We start from the raw sequence: 17,556 nt of genomic DNA, 5'->3' as shown, positions 1-17,556 counted from the left end.
GTATTTTTATAATAATGATGTTACCAAGTTTCCGTTCCATTGGACCCAGAATCCGACTGTGCTTAACACGAGTTCCCGTACGGCCCTGTCGGCTTTGGATAAGGCTGTTATGGTGGTGTTTGACCAACTCCCTCACAAGTTACCTACGAGGGAGATAATTTCGTTATATGCGTCGTCCGATCCCTGGGCGGATTTTATTGGTATGTGATTGTAAATTTGGTTTGGGTGAATAACTTCATTAAGTGTTTAATTCCTGTGTGTTTTGCAGAAATCATGAGTCGGGCGGACGCTTCTTTGCATGAGTATATGAACAAGCTGCGCCAGAGTAGGGATGGTCAGTCGGCCTCTGTCGACACGGCCGGGGTGTTGGCGGCAGTTTCGTCTACAACGGTTCCTGCGGCGGGGGCCTCGGCTGCTGCGAAGAAAAGGGGTCGGCCTCCGAAGGGAAATCAGGACGGCCGAGCTGGGCCATCCCGAACGACCTCTGAGCCAACGCTGTTGGCGGTCGGCATGGACATAGCTGCTCATCTACAGGCGGAGCTGACCGCCGAAGAGAATGAAATTTTTGCCACCATCCCTACAACTAAACTGATGGTGGAAACATTAGAGTTACAAAGCCGGGCGCTTATGGCAAGCCGGACGGTGGTTGAAGAGCTCGAGAGAGTGACGACCGTTACCATACCCCGGTTAAAGAAAGATGTGACCGAGGCTACTCAAGCCACTAAGATGTCGACCGAGAAGGCCGAGAGGTTGAAGGTCCAGTTGGAGGAGAAGCAGACGGCCTTAAAAGCGCAAGAAGAACTCACGAAGAGTCTTGAGGCGCAACTGAAAGGAGGAGCCGACCGAGAGGAGGCTTTAAAAGCGGAAGTGGCCAAGTGTCACGACTTCATGCTTCGCATTAGCGAAGAATACTTCCGGTTGGGCATCCAACAAGTGGCTTGTCTGCACGGTACGCCACTGGAGGACGACCGTTATGACATTGAGAAAATGGTGGTTGAAGGAAAACTTGTGCCGACCAACCCTGGCGACATTAATGAGGAGGCTGAGGCGGAGACTCCGGGACCACAGCCGGACGCCTCGTTCGAAGAATTAATGAATATTCCATAGATAATAGCTGGACCCGGCATGTGGGCATCGTACAATGGTTTTATTTTGGATTGTTGATCGACCGGATTGGTATTTTTGAACCTTGTTTGTTTGTTGTAAGTAGATTTTATTAATTTGGATGCTGGCCGAGGCGTAGTTGATTTCGTGAGCAATAATGCGAATGTCGAACGAGGTCTGGATGATTCTGAAAAAAGTAATAAGTTAATCCTGATGCCGAACGAGGCATAAATAATTGCGATTTCATTAAAGTAATAAGTTAATTCTGGTGCCGAACGAGGCATAAATAATCCTGACCGTTAAAGTAATAGGTATATTCGGATGCCGAACGAGGCATAAAATAATCCTGATTACATTAAAGTTAATTTAGATGCCGAACGAGGCATAAATAATCCTGATTACATTAAAGTTAATGCAGATGCCGAACGAGGCATAAATAATCCTGATTACGTTAAAGTAATAAGTTAATTCGGATGCCGAACGAGGCATAAATAATCCTGATTACGTTAGTAATGTTAATTCGGATGCCGAACAAGGCATAAATAATCCTGATTACGTTAGTAATGTTAATTCGGATGCCGAACGAGGCATAGATAATCCTGATTACAATAAGTAATGTTAATTCGGATGCCGAACAAGGCATAAATAATCCTGATTACGATAAGTAATGTTAATTCGGATGCCGAACAAGGCATAAATAATTTTGATTTAGTAATGTTGATTCGGATGCCGAACAAGGCATAAATAATTCTGATTACGTTAGTAATGTTAATTCGGATGCCGAACGAGGCATAGATAATCCTGATTACGATAAGTAATGTTAATTCGGATGCCGAACGAGGCATAAATAATCCTGATTACGTTAAAGTAATAAGTTAATTCGGATGCCGAACGAGGCATAAATTGAGAGTAATAAAAGGAGTAGGAGACTGATTTTAATTTATAGTGCCTCGTTAAAACCTTCTCGGTCGTAAACCCTCCTTAGGGAAAAACCGACCGAGCGAGGAAAGAGTGCACTTTTATTAAGTTCAACTGTAATAAAATTTGATATGCGTGGCATTCCACGTTCTCGGTATGTCCTTCCCAGATAAATGTTCTAAGTAATAGGCTCCACCGGCTGCCGTATCTGCTATGCGGAATGGTCCTTCCCAATTGCTAGAGAACTTGCCTCCTTCCTTCCGGGTGCTGCTCCGCATTCGCCATACTAAGTCGCCTTTGTGGAACAGTCTTGGTTTGACTTTGGAGTTGTATCGTCTGGTCGCCCGAATTTTGCATGCTTCCTCTCTAATTCTACACTTGTCCCGAAGTTCGTTGATGAGATCGAGGCCGACCGAGAGGCTTTCCTTGTTTAGATCAAGATCAAGGGTTTGTCGGCGGAGAGAGGGTTCTCCAATCTCGACGGGGATCATAGCTTCAGTACCATACGTTAGGCTGTACGGCGTTTCTTGTGTAGTTGTCTGAGGGGTACAGCGATATGCCCATAAGACCTCTAAGAGTTCTTCAGTCCAGTTGCCCTTTGCTGGGCCGAGACGTTTCTTCAGTTCGTTCAAGATGACCTTGTTTGCAGCTTCTGCTTGTCCGTTTGTTTGCGGATGTTCGACTGAACTAGCGATGTGTTTGATGTGGAGCTTCTCGTAAAATTCAGCTAACGTCCGGTCGGTGAATTGCCGACCATTATCGGTGATGATGATCTGTGGAAGCCCGAAGTGGCAAACGATATTTTTCCATACGAAATTTTGAACATTGCGGGCGGTGATTGCAGTCAGAGGCTCGGCTTCGATCCACTTGGTGAAGTAATCAATGCCGACTAGTAAGAATTTACACTGGCCTTTACCGGGGGCAAAAGGGCCAATGATGTCCATACCCCATTGGACGAACGGCCAAGGTGATAACATAAAATGGAGTTCCTCAGGTTTTTGATGGGACAAAGTGCCAAACTCTTGGCATTTAAGACATTTTTGGACGAAATTGGTGCAGTCACCTTGGACGGTCGGCCAGTAGTATCCGGCCCGGAATACTTTGGCAGCCATTGTTCGTGCGCCGGAGTGAGTTCCGCAAATTCCTTCGTGCAACTCTCGGACGACAAAGGAAGCTTGGTCGGGTGTCAAACATTTAAGGAGTGGTTGGGTATAACCTCGGCGATAAAGGTCGTCGCCAATTAAGACAAAACGGGCGGCCTGCAGCTTCATGGTTTTTTCGCCGAGAGGACTACATGTGCCGTTGAGTAAATATTGCTTAATTGGGGTAATCCAAGTAGATTCCGCGTCGGTCGTTAGGCATTCCTGTAGGTCAATGCTTGGGCGTGTAAGCGTAACATGGATGACCGACCTATGCATTCCTTTACACTTCGTGGTTGCCAAACGGGACAAGGCGTCCGCGCGAGTATTGTGATCGCGTCGAACGTGCTGCATGGAAATTTCAGAAAAGGTGCTCATCGACTGTTTGACTAAGTGATAGTATCGCTGTAAAAAGCTTTCTCGGACTTCATATTCGTCATTAAGTTGACCGATGACTAACCTGGAATCACTTTTACAAATTAACTTAGTGATTTCCAATTCTTGAGCAAGGCGTAGACCGGCTAAAATGGCTTCATATTCGGCCTGATTGTTTGAAGTTTTGAAGTCGAATTTTAGGGCTTGCTCGATGACAATCTCGTCGGGGCCTTCCAAAACGACTCCAGCGCCGCACGACCTTTCGTTGGAGGAGTCGTCCACGTATAGGATCCACGATGAGTGTTCAGTCTCGACTGATGAAGGAGTGAGTTCGGCTGCGAAGTTAGCAAGAGCTTGCGACTTGATGGCTCCTCGTGGTTGGTACTGAATATGGAATTCGGATAGTTCAATCGTCCATCCGATCATTCGTCCGGCCAAATCTGGCTTAGTGAGAATCTTTACAATGGGGTAATTTGTCCGAACAATAATACGATGATTTTGAAAATACATACGCATTGGTCGAGCGATAATGATGAGAGCCATAACTACCTTTTCGATCGTTTGGTATCGGATTTCGGCGCCATGGAGGGCGCGGCTGACGAAATAAACTGGCCGTTCTTCCAAATTAATTTCTTGTACTAAGACTGAACTGACGGCTTCGTGTGAAACGGCGAGGTAGACTATAATGGGCTCTCGGGCGTCCGGTTTCTGGATGACCGGCGGGGAAGATAGAAAAGTTTTCAATTGGAGGAAAATTTCTTCGCATTCGGTCGACCACGCAAAGCGGGATGCTTTTTTCAATAGTCGGACGATGGGCCTCGTTCGTTCGGCAAGTTTAGGAACAAATCTGGATAGAGCGGTGAGTCGGCCGATAAGTCTCTGAATTTCCTGAATGGAGTTGGGACTTCTCTTTTCGGAGATAGCTTTACATTTCTCGGGGTTAGCTTCTATGCCTCTATGAGTTAGCATAAAACCTAAGAACTTCCCCCCTTCGACGCCGAACGCACACTTGTTGAGTCGCATCTGGTGTTGACGGAGGGCCTGAAAAACTTCTTTTAGGTCAACAATATGTTGTTTGCATGAGTCAGACTTGACGACGATGTCATCGACATAGACTTCAACATTCCTGCCGATCATGTCGTGGAATACATGGTCCATTAGTCTTTGATAAGTGGCCCCGACATTTTTGAGTCCGAAGGGCATAACTTCATAGTAGAAATTATCGGAATCGGTCATGAAGGCTGTCTTCTTTCGGTCGGCCGGGTGCATTTGGATTTGCTAATAACCTGAGTAGGCGTCGAGGAAGCTGAGGATGTGATGTCCGGCCGCTCCATCAACGAGACGATCAATGGTAGGCAGAGGGTAAGAGTCTTTTGGGCATGCCTTATTGAGGTCCGTGTAGTCAACGCACATTCGCCATTTTCCGTTCGCTTTCTTTACCATAACCACGTTGGCTAGCCATGTGGTGTAATGGGCTTTCCGAATGAATCCAGCTTGTAACAATTTATCGGCTTCATCACGTGCGGCTTGGCGTCGTTCTTCGCCTAGATGTCTTTTCTTTTGAGTTATTGGCCTAGCCTCTTTATACAGTGATAATCGGTGAGTGATAACCTCTGGGTCTACGCCAGGTATATCAGCGGCCGTCCAGGCGAACAGATCGGCATTTTTAACAAGTGTCGTACCGATGGCCATTCGGTCGTCCGGTTTCAGCGAAGTGCCGATATGTGTAGTGTGGCGATCATCGCGAAGCCGGAATGGATGCAAGTCTTCTCCTGCTTCCATACGGGGATCGTCCATACGAGGGTCGAGATCAACAAGGGCTATCATCTGACGACGGGACATGTGCCGTCCGGCACGTCGAGTGGGGGATCGTCCTCGTTTTTGTGGGAGTCGGTCGTCCGGATTGGTCGTGTAGAGTCGCCGAGTTGGCTCACTTTTCAAACTCGCAACATAACATTCCCTAGCGATTTTTTGATCAACATGGATTGTTGCTATGTCGTCATTTGCCGAAGGGAATTTTATGGCTAAGTGTGGGGTGGAGACAATGGCTTTTAATCTGTTGATGGACGGTCGGCCGAGCAGGATGTTGTAGGAAGTCTGGGCGTTAACCAGCAGATATCGTACGTTTATTGTTTTATGGAGACCGTCTTCCTCACCAAAGGTTGTATATAAATCTATATACCCCTTAGTGTCGACCCGTTCACCTGAGAACCCTACAATTTGTTCGTTATAGGGTTGAATATCTGATTCTGGGATGCGCATTTTCTTGAAGATTTCCCAGTATAATATGTCGACCGAGCTACCTTGGTCGACCAAGGTCTTGGCAATTGCGAACTTGTCAATTTCTACAGTGATTACCATAGGGTCGTCTTGGGCTGGATCTATAGCTGTGAAGTCATCGTCAGTGAAAGTGATCGGAGGTATGTGTGGACGCCTCCTTGTGGTAGCATGAGCGGACTGGATGTCCCGGAGATGTTTCTTTCGGGCGGAATTTGAGCACCCGCCACCGGCTATATAATTTGCTTCGTGGTTCGGTTCGCCCAAGTTAACGGGTCCAACAATCATGTTGATGACTTCGCGGACTCGTTGGCGAGGGCGGGTGTTTCGGTCGGGACTTGTGTTGCGGGCGCGTGTACGCCGAACGGGGCTTTGACTGCGGTTCCGCGAAGCCTGGCTACGGTCGGTTCGGCGTTTGTAATCGTTACGGTATGACCGGTCGACACCACGAGATGGACGGTCGGTACTCCGTGGTGGGGATCTTGAATTCCTTGTCCTCTTGACGAACTGCCTCAAATGACCAGCCTGGATGAGCTCTTCGATTTTGTCCTTCAACGCCTGACATCCTTCGGTCGTGTGGCCGAAGTTTCGATGGTATTGACAATGCTTAGCGGTATCTGCATTCGGTGGCGTTTGATATTACTTCAATACTGGGATTAAGTCTGTTTGTAGTGCTTCATCTAGGGCTCGTCCCCTCGGCACAGTTAAGGGGGTGTAACTGTTAAACCTGGGGACTCGGCCTCCTCTGTTCCGGTCGGACCTTGGAGTGGTTCGGACGATTCGTTCGGTCTCGACTTCTCTTTCTTTGTTCGGGGTTTGGTCTTTGAGGACTCCGGATCCGACGGTTTTGAACCGTTGGTGGTAATCAATGTGTTCTTCGATTTGCATGAATTTGGTTGCTCGAGTTCGAAGGTCTTCCATGTCTTGAGGCAGCTTCTTGATGAGACTCTCAGTAAAACGGTTCGGCCGGATGGCCGAGACCAAATGGTGCAATGCAACTTCCTGCTTGAGTCCTCGGATGTGCATACATGCTTTGTTGAACCTATCTAGAAAGGTTCTGAGAGATTCGCCTTTTTCTTGTTGTACCGCTAGGAGAGACATGGAGGACATGTGATGCGGTCGGCTGGTGGCATATTGAGTGGAGAATTTTACGGCTAAGATGTCAAAGTCGTCAATGGAGTTCGGAGGCAGCTCTGTAAACCAGGTAAGAGGTTCTCCCTGAAGGGACGTGGGGAAAACTTTACACCACACATTATTATCTGTGGTATACAAAGTCATTTGCGTCTTGTAGACATTTAAATGCTCGTCCGGGTCGGTCGAGCCGTCATAGAGTTTAATAGCGAGACCTCTCCATTTGTCAGGAAGTGGTGTGGTGATAATTTCGTCTGTAAAAGGATGACCCCTTTTACTTGACTTTCTTTCGACTGTTTCAGCTCTGGAAGCAGGATTGGTCGGTGTAGGTATGCGAGAGGTGGTTCGGTTGGCCATATGGGATTGGCCTTCTCGTTCGGGATTATCGACCTGTCGTTGGAGTCGTGCATTCTGCTCTCTCAATAAGGCGATTTCTTCTTCTTGGCGGCGTCTATCTTCTTCATGTTGACGATGGTCTTCCATCCCCTTTTGTCGCAGTTCCTCCATCTGAGTTTGGAGGGTTTGAATCATAGTCATCTGTTCTGCCATAGCGTCGTTGTTGTTTCTTGTTGCAACCATTATAGCTTCAAAAATTGAAAATTTGCCTCGGCCCCACGGTGGGCGCCAATTGTACCTGAGTGGAGAGATGGGGCCCAGGCACGATCGGTTGATGTAGTGTAGTTGCTGACGTGTCGGTCTTCTTCTCTTTCGGTCGGTCACTCCTTCTTGGTGTCTCCTTCGGTCGGGCGGGGGAGGGTACCTGCGAAGGCACTCCGACGCTCAAGTAAGTATGAGATTCTAAGTGTGGTTTAGTAAGTGAATCAAAACGTACCTTTCTCTGGCTTGAGCACATATTTATAGGATTGCCTAATGGGCTTTCTATCCCTTGGGCTCAGGGTGGTTGTGGATAGGTCTTGCCAATCGTGCTCCGGAATGCCCGGGGAACATATCTTCTTTAAACGCGTATTCCTTATTCTTCGGAGGTGTATCTTAACCACTTTAGCTTTGTCACACATGCCTCACATTTATTATGGGTTCGGTCGGTCGGCCACGTTCGTCCGGTGCCTACCGGTACAAAATGAAATATTTGAATCATAGTTTTGTGTTTATAAAAAAAAATCGAAAAGCTTAAAATATGATAATAAAATATTAATATTTTGAAAACAATAAAATATGTGAGACTAATTAATGTTGAAAAAAGAATAAAAAAGTTTAAATGTTTGAAAAAATGGATGCAACTAAACAAATGCACTGAAACAATGAGAAAAATAAGAATATTAAAATATAAGCATAATAATAAATAAATAAATAAATAAGCATTTAAGCGATTGAAATGAAACAAAAAGTTCTGAATAAGTAAATGGAAAAAACAACGGAACGCCAACCAAATCTAGTTTTAAAAATCATGTAAGTTTCAAAGTTATAAAAAAAAAGTTTAGAATAGGAAAAATGGTAAGCGTAACGTTGTGAAATTGAATAAATATATAGGTAATTAAATGTTATTGTAACTTTTCAAAAAATGTTTTTCTATGTAAGATTCTTGTTGAAATGAAATGAAAAAAATCGTGAAGAAGTAACTTTTGTATTATTAAAAAATGGTAAGCATGAGGAAAAGAAAGAAGAGTGTAACCTTACAAAATCTAAATATATTTGATGCAAGTAATTCTACACAAGCTTATATTTAATAACAAATAAAATATTTAAACCACGTTTTTGCTCTTACATAAAAAATTAAAATACAAGAACTAAGCATGATGAATTTTTTTTTAAAATCTTTTAATAATTAAGAGTGAAAAATATATTTAAACGGTTATTGAATTTGATTCCTAAATAATCTGAAACCAGATTAGATATACCAAAATACAAGATAACTTAGACATTGAAAAAAATAAATAAAAAAACTTGTAAAAACATAATACTAATTAAAAAAAATTAGGAAAGACAAGTTCATGAGTAAAATGAAACAAAAAGTTTTGAATGAGGAAATGGTAAAAAGTACGGAAAACCTACAAATTTTAGTTTCAAAAACCATGTAACTTTCAAAATTATGAAAAAAAAGATAAAACATTAGGCATAATATTGTGGAATTGAATAAATAATTCTCAGCGAAGAATCTTTTACAAATGAATTTCTTCTTCATTATTATCAAAAACTAAACCTGGTACACATATAGAAATATTTAACCGAGCAAATCACACTTTATATGAACATAATTATGTTTAATAATACAATAACATTTAACTCACACCTTAAACATATTCGTGGAAAGACGAGGTTAAGCTCAATCCACAAACCGAATTTTGATATTATCGCGTTTGAACCGATTATCTCATTGAACAGGTTTTACAAAAGTCAAACATAAAAAAACAAATCTTAGAAAAACTACAATAATGTTGGTCTTTCTATACTGTTTTATCTTTCATTTTAAGAGTACCTTTCTTCCAATGTACCATGCTTTTCAAATATTTCAACCTTTTATTTCCACTTCAAATATCTCGTAAATTTTATTCTACTACAAATATTGAAATTCTTAGATTGTAGGGCTTTCGGCTTTTCGAATAGAGACATACACACAATTAAGTTTGGTACTTGTACCGGTTGAACCGGACAATCGAAGACAAAAATTAATAATACGACATAATAAATACATGGTAAGAAAACAGTTATAACTAATGTTGAATGAGTCAAAAACATATTTTGAAATACACTCTTGTGATATCAGGAAGCCACTACACAAGATCATTATACACGTCTTGGTGAACTGATTATCTGACTCACACAAGTGGACACCCAAGTCAACCTATAAGGATGACTTTTGAAAGGGAAAAAGGTACATTTTCATATTCGGAGAGAATAGACCAATAACAAGCAATGACTTGAGCGTCGGATTACAATCGCAGGTACCCCAACCAACCGACGACGCGTGTAGGAGAGGAAGAACATTGAAGGATTCGAAGACTACCAGCACGACAACGAATTGTGTATCGAGTAAACCAATATTACTTAGGTCCGACATCCACACATGTATTACTCAATAAAATATTTTCTAAATTAATTGTTGACATTGGATATACCAAGTATAGAATAATAAAATGTAATGAGTACTTATGTGGATTTATAAATCTTCGAGTCTCTTAAATAAATATTTAGATAACTAAAAATCAGTTAGTTATTTTGTAGTTTTGGTATATAAAATGTTGTAACTGAATCTTGTTATCATATGTATATAAATTATAGGGGATACCAAATAAATGAATATATTAATTAGGAATTAATTGGGAGTTTGGTTAGTAAAATAAATATATTTATATAATTGGATAAATATGCTGGAATGATTGCATACAATTAAATGTTAGTGTAGTATTTGGAGGCAGATTTTGCGTTGAAAATAGGAAGAGTTGAGCCGTAACCCACATCGTGGGCCCTATTGAACCGTCCCAAACTGCAACTCATTCATTTTCTTCTCTTCTCTCAATCGAGACACGTTCTCTGTGGAGCCACTGCCACACTCGCTCGCCCCCAAACCATGAACTCAAACGTAATTACAATTCTATCCCCACTCTATTTCGCAAATACCGCGCACAACCTTCTTCCTTTTTTTTTTCTTTCAACCTTTTTTCTCTTTTCCTTCTTTTTTTATTGCATGTTGACGGCTGTTTGGCGGTATGGAACAGCAGAGAACTATCTCCGGTTCGTCGCAGAGCCCTAGATCTCCTTCCTCTTCGCAGCCCTTCCTCTCCGTCTCTGTCACCGATCCCGTTAAGCTCGGCAATGGCGTCCAATCCTACATCTCCTACCGCGTCATCACCAAAGTACTTTCGATCATTCGTCTGATTACTCTTCTTTTCTTTCATTTCTCGTTATCTATTATTGTTTATTTTATTTTATTTTACTTTTGGTTTTGAAATTTCTTGTTGAATCTAAGTCCAGCTGCGGTTTTCGAGTTGACGGAGGTTGTTGGAGTTTTTCGTGAACTCAACTTCGACCGCATTGTCAGTTTCGAAGAGTTGAGGAGCCGATATAGTGGAATCTCGGGGTTTTGTGTGATTGATTCCGCTGAGGAGTGGGGTTTAGTTTGGGAGGGGGTTTTTCGGTGATCGGTGTATCGATATTCGTGCCGGGATTGGATTTTCAGGAGTAACCGATTGGCTTTGATGAATGCGGTTAATTGACATCCATTTCCGAGGAATTGTGATGATTGGAATTTGTTGAACATTGTGATTTAGAGAAATTAGTTAGAAGCTGAAATTCGTTGGATTGCTTTAGTGAATTGAGATGTGCATTGGTTTGATGTTGTTCATTCTCTTGTTACTGTTTAGGGTAATTCGTAGAGTTTCTCCTTTCCTCCCTATAACTGTGTGCAGTCCTCGAGAGTGTCGTGTTGGACATAATTAGCGCAAGGGTGTGTATTAGGAAAATACATTTTGGTCACTTAAACTAATAGGAAGTGTTTATAGGAGGTGAGAATACAAAAATTGTGTTTGCTATTCCACCTTTAAATGGGATCCTTCTTCCTCTTCCGTATTAACCGTGTGGGCAAGTGTACATCCTTAAAGTGCAAATAACGGCCGCGATCACCTGTAGAATGAATTTGAAATCTTTAGCGCAGGTTTGGGTAAGGACTCAAAATGCGCGGTCCAGGGGAAACAGCCAAAACATTTGTGATTATGAATGTAGAGGGGGTGTGCTTGTTGGTTGATGATTGAGCTTGAGATTGAGCTTGATTGCTGCTTGTTGTATTAAGTGAATGGAACACACAGCTTGAGAAAAAAATTGCCTACGGTTTTGTAGAAGCGGGGAAGGTTTAATTCTTTAGGATAATGGACAATTTTTTATAAGCTGAAATCATGTCTCAAAATCTTATTATTCTAAATGCCTTGTCACTTTGATTCTTATTTTGCTCAGTCTACTAGTTTGTAAATATTAGCTACCACTTTAAATGATCTGTTTGAAATTCATTGAGCATGTATTTATGAACTTTCAAATGCTACAGTAATTAAGGAAACAAAAAATATAGTTTTTAAGTGGAAATAAAGCATTTATTACATGGGAACACACAAACAAAGTTGACAGGGTTTTCAAACTTGCGAGTAATCATAAAACCGGACAAGTTTACGGGTTAGAAGCATTAATCTGTTCAACTCGCTAGCAAACTTTTTTCTTAAAGGACTTCGGTAAACTCATTAGTTAGACCCTTGATTATTTACTCCCTTATTTTAAATGGAAAAATATTCTTTTCATTATGAGTTATAGTTTCCTACCACCACTATAATACATGGGGGAAGATGTGTAACTTTTCATCATCTGAAACAATTTGGCAGACAAATTTCCCTGAATATCAAGCACCTGAGAAGATTGTTATCCGACGTTACAGTGACTTTGTCTGGTTACGTGATCGCCTTTTTGAGAAGTACAAAGGCATTTTCATTCCCCCTCTTCCAGAGAAAAGTGCTGTAGGTAAGATCTTGTGTACGCTAATGTCATTGTGAGTTTAAGAATAGTTTGAAAGTAGCTATTGTCACTGGAATATGTATGTTAATGCTGCTACCTTGATACTTGTTCAATGCTTTATCTTCCTTTTGTGACTTCAGCTCATGTTGATTCTTGGTACTTATGTTACCCTCTTCATTTATCATCACAAAAACAATTTCAGTGAGGAATTGCTGCTTTTTTAATAGTACTCTTCACATGATCAAACAAAAAAGATTATCATAGGTTTCTTTTATATTCAGAATTAATTTTGGAGCATTTAGTCATCCGCTTTACCTTTTTGTCTATTTTCCAGAATCTCAGGTTTCTGGTGGAGCTTAGTAGCTTGAATTAGTAATTCTAATGTGTTTGATCTATGTTACAGTAAAATCTTTTCTTTTTCAAATTTAAATAAAAAAAAATTGCGTGATCTGGAATTTCTTTGGCACTTCATTTCAGAATTTAAACATAACATATGTACATAGGTACATACATATATATATATATATATATAAATATATATATATACATATATACATACATATATATATATATATATAAATATATATATACATATATACATACATATATATATATATATATATATATATATATTTGGTGTGAGCTGGAATGTCTTTGACAAGATTAACTGTGCATTTAGTTGGTGGTTCAACTAACATGAGACTTTCATCACTTATATGTATTCTAAGCTGATTGAGATCCTAGAAGCCATGCATTATGCTTAATAAAAAATACATTCTAGACTTGATATTATTGCTGTTAAATGTTGATCGTTATCCAAAGTTCCTGTGATAAATTTGTGCATTTTGATTTTAATTTATTCAGTGGAACCTTGAAATGTTGTTGCCACTTAAAGTTCTATCTGGGCTTCCCTTTTGGTTGTTATTGCAGAGAAATTTCGTTTCAGTGCTGAATTTATTGAAATGAGGCGGCAAGCATTAGATGTATTTGTAAATAGGATAGCATCACACCGTGAACTTCACCAAAGTGAGGATCTGAGGTTGTTTTTGCAGGCAGAAGAAGAGGTGATGGCTCACTTGCAGTAGACTTTATTCCTCTGTGGAGCTGTGTCAATTTTAGATGCAATTTGCTTTGGTTCTCTTTCTACTCTATTTTCTACCACTTCTATCATTGTGCTGTTACTGCACTGTATTTTAGTCCAAAGTTGAATTATACATTATTGTTACTGATTTTGTAAGTATCTTGCAACAATAGTTCATACTGGATAGTGGAATATGGAATGTGCAAGTCTTATTAATACTGTTTCTTTTCTATAATATTCCTTTCTCTTGTATCTATATTGTATTTTTATGATATCTGTTCTTTTTCCCATATTTGAATTTTTTTAAGAACGAAAATATGAACTTAGATTATCTTCATTTCATTAAACATATTATGCAGACAATGGAACGATTAAGGTCACAAGAGACTGGCATATTCAAGAAGAAGCCGGCCGATCTAATGCAGATTTTTAAGGTAAGATAAATTTTTTTACAAGTTTTAATGATATTCAACTATTTTTGTTTTAGATAATAGAGGATGCTATTATAATGAATTTCACAAAATGTATAAATGAATATTATTAGTTACTATGGAGTTTCTTCTTTTAGTATAAAATTCAGGCCAGGATAACTAGCTGACCTGAAACTGTTGCTAATTATGGTATTAGTTTTTAACAAATAAGCTTGTCATGGAAGATATGTCGACCATATAATAGGGTAATTAATGAACTTGGAAATTAACAGTTTTTAGCTTTTTCCTTGAAACAACTGTAGACTTGGTAGTTGCATTTTGCTAGATTAATGTGATATTCTGCTACTGAATGTGATAGTCTGCCACTTCAGTATTTCATTCTCAGATAATTTCCTTTGATATGAATATGTTCACGCTAACAAGCTCTCAGATTGCAATTTGTCCTCTACTTTAGACATTAGCTTCTGCTAATCGATCTGGTTGAGTGTACTGTTCATCCAGGTTTCTTAATTTGTTGTTTATGTGAATTTTGACAGGATGTGCAATCTAAAGTGAGTGATGTTGTTCTTGGGAAAGAGAAACCAGTTGAAGAAACAGATCCTGAGTATGAAAAGATGAAACATTACGTCTTTGAGCTTGAAAACCACTTGGCTGAAGCTCAAAAACATGCATACCGTCTTGTGAAGAGGCACAGAGGTATATGATGCAATTTAAGATTCTGGTTTGGTTCGTATTATTGTCTTCTGTATCTACTTTCTGTTTTATAATTTTGTGCTCTTTTTATCCACTCTTCCGACAAGATAAATTCATAATTGATTATGTTCACGCAGAATTGGGGCAATCACTGTCTGATTTTGGAAAAGCAGTAAAACTTCTGGGTGCTTCTGAAGGAAATGCTCTTGGGAAAGCATTCTCTGAACTTGGGATGAAGTCAGAGATTTTATCAGTCAAGCTGCAAAAGGAGGTAATTCTCACGTTTTGCTGTTGGACAACATTTTACTGGTTATTCATATGTTTGCATGACGGTATATACATATTATTGACGGATTAAACTGAAACAAACTATCCTACTATGATAGGCTCATCAGCTCTTGATGAATTTTGAAGAACCATTGAAGGATTATGTCCGAGCTGTACAATCTATTAAGGTAGTCCCGGTCTCGTTTTCTTTCAGTATTTAATAACTAATTTGTCTAACTTGATTAAAATATTATGTTTTTTTTACTTGAAATATATATCCAGTTGCCTAAGTAGAACAATTATTCAGTTATGCGAATCATATGAGTTCTGCTAAAAATGGATTGTTATACCCTTTTTTTTCAATCTAAAGCTCTTGGTTCACATTCTGAAACAGGCAACAATAGCAGAGAGGGCGAATGCCTTCAGAAGACAATGTGAACTGGCTGAAACAATGAAGCTAAAGGAGATTAATCTGTATACTCCTGGTTACTTGTTTTTATTATTTGCCTAATTTAATTTTTACTGCAGAATAATTCCTTTTTGATATAATATAAACATCATGTTATGGCTAAGGTCCCTTTCCTAAAAGAAAAGCTCTTTTCTGCTTATGTGAATGCAAAATAAAAGCCTTATTTCTGTCTTGTATTCTGTGATATGAATAAAAGCCTAAGAAGTCTTGGTGCCATATATTTTGATATATATGTTTGCAATGCAGTGACAAGCTCATGCTGATTCGATCTGATAAAGTTGCAGAAGCTGAGCATGAATATAAAGAGGCAAATTTGCTTGAATATTAACCTCTACTAATGAGAATTATATGCAATTTCTTTTAAATGGACTGACAAGATTTTGCCATGCAGTTGAAGGCAGAGAGTGAGCAGGCGACGAATACATTTGAGACGATTGTGAAACTAATGAATGAAGAGATGGAGCGTTTTCAGGAACAGAAAACATTAGATATTGGGATTGCTTTCCATGAATTTGCCAAAGGACAGGCACGTCTTGCAAATGGTATTGCTGACGCGTGGCGAAGTTTGCTTCCCAAACTGGAAGCATGTTCCTCTCTCGTGGAGAATTAATCAATGAGTTCTGCAGAGCATAGATAAAGTACTCTTTTATGGGTTGTTACAGGGGCCAGGGTATGGCAGACGCAGGTCGCAGCTCTTGTTTTGTGAAAGAGCTTTCGAATTATTATTATTATTATGCTGTAAAAGATGTGTTTTTTTTTTCTTTCTGGTCGGTTTTGTACTAATTTTAAACAGAGTAAAGGGGTTACCTGTCCGCACTTTTATTTTCTATTTTGCTGCTCTTCCTGTTGCGATTTATGTATCTTCCTCTGTTGTATATAGTCACTGCGGATTTACAAGCAGAAAAGAGAATGTTTATTATTTTGGACAAGCTTTTGACTTAACAAATTATATAAATCCAATTAATATTTCCCTCCAATGATACTTGCTGGAAAGAAACAAGCGCGAGTGGCAAATACAACATTGTGTTAAATGGTGTCGGATTTGCATGATAATGAGGGCAGAGCTATCAGTACACTCTTTTTACACATTTTCTGAAGTTAAAACTTTTTGTATTGAAGTCTGTAAAATTATAAATCAGATTTATAAAACAATAATTGTGTATTATTAGTCAATATGAAGTAGTTGGCTATTTAAACACAATTTTCTTATTAAGATATGTACACTTAGAGCTTTAAGCAACAAATTTAGTTGTGGTTTTGCACTCTTGATAATTTTTCTTCTTTTCTTCAACTTTAAAGAGTTCCTTAAATACAAAATTGAGAGAAGAGTCATTACAAATTCTTTTCTACCATTCTGAGTCTTCACTTCAAAATCTTCATTTTCACAATTTTGTTCCTTCATGATGCATTAAATGTGGTCTATGCATCATTAAATATTTATTTTTTGTTTAAATAATATTTTGATAGTTAGCATCACTTATCAAAACTTGATTAGAGAGTTTTCAACTAAGTTGAAAAAAGAAAGTGTAAGTTTGTCCGAGATAGATAGTCTTTCTATAGTTTATATAGAACGTATTAGAACGTGCATTGGTGTGAAACAACTTTAGCACGTCCTTCGAAAAATCTTTGACATTGGTTTCAACTTTAAGTTTTTTTTTTGTAAACGTGAAAATGAGAACATTCTCTACAACAGAAAATAAACTCAAATTTTTTCATTAAGAACAATGTTGGCTTAAAACATTGTGTATATGCATAGTCTTATGAGACTTTTTCTCATCAAACAAAGCAAAAACAACATATGTGTTGTATTGTCTGTTAGATGAAGCACATTGTGCCTTGCATGATCTATTGGATAAAACTTGCGTCTTCCGGATGAAACATATTCATGTTTTATACTTTGTTGTTTAATGACACTTAATCAAAATAAATAGGTTTAATAAATGTTTCTCTTATAATCTCCCATTTTTTATGGTACTTAAAACAATAGAGTTTAAACATGAGTTTTTACAAAGAGAGTTAACAAATCAAGTTTTCATAACAAAAGTTTTTGAAAAACACTTTACAAACTTAACAACTATATACTTGAAAACTTAACAACTATATAATTCAAGTACAAGTTTAATGAGATTTTAAACTTTTCTAATATTGAATTTAGTTATATTATATCAATGAGATATAATATTTATATGTTTGGGTACATATATGGTGTTTGAAATAAAA

The 17,556-nt window shown here is 39.1% G+C and overlaps 1 protein-coding gene across 1 annotated transcript; it reads left to right on the top strand.

Annotated features, from left to right (window-relative positions):
* The first annotated feature begins 10,306 nt into the window (after nucleotides 1–10,306).
* SNX1 (sorting nexin 1) lies at nucleotides 10,307–16,265 on the top strand. Its single transcript, XM_068635707.2, has 11 exons — nucleotides 10,307–10,482; nucleotides 10,619–10,756; nucleotides 12,266–12,401; nucleotides 13,326–13,459; nucleotides 13,836–13,910; nucleotides 14,444–14,603; nucleotides 14,738–14,871; nucleotides 14,987–15,055; nucleotides 15,262–15,341; nucleotides 15,583–15,643; nucleotides 15,728–16,265. The coding sequence occupies exons 1-11, from the start codon at nucleotides 10,471–10,473 to the stop codon at nucleotides 15,944–15,946; spliced, it is 1,218 nt and encodes a 405-aa protein (XP_068491808.1). The 5' UTR covers nucleotides 10,307–10,470; the 3' UTR covers nucleotides 15,947–16,265.
* Nucleotides 16,266–17,556: the final 1,291 nt, after the last annotated feature.

The sequence above is a fragment of the Phaseolus vulgaris genome, chromosome 7 (genome assembly GCF_051622355.1).
Source record: "Phaseolus vulgaris cultivar YP4 chromosome 7, ASM5162235v1, whole genome shotgun sequence".
In the NCBI taxonomy this organism is placed as follows: Eukaryota; Viridiplantae; Streptophyta; class Magnoliopsida; order Fabales; family Fabaceae; genus Phaseolus; species Phaseolus vulgaris.
Note: the sequence above shows the minus strand (reverse complement) of the source record. Positions and strands in the feature narration are given on the sequence as shown.

What these genes read in the sequence shown, in the direction of transcription:
- SNX1 (XM_068635707.2), top strand. An exon ending in TCCAGAGAAAAGTGCTGTAG is followed by an intron (nt 12,402 to 13,325) that starts GTAAGATCTTGT and finishes TTGTTATTGCAG; the next exon opens with AGAAATTTCGTTTCAGTGCT. An exon ending in AAGCTAAAGGAGATTAATCT is followed by an intron (nt 15,342 to 15,582) that starts GTATACTCCTGG and finishes TTTGCAATGCAG; the next exon opens with TGACAAGCTCATGCTGATTC.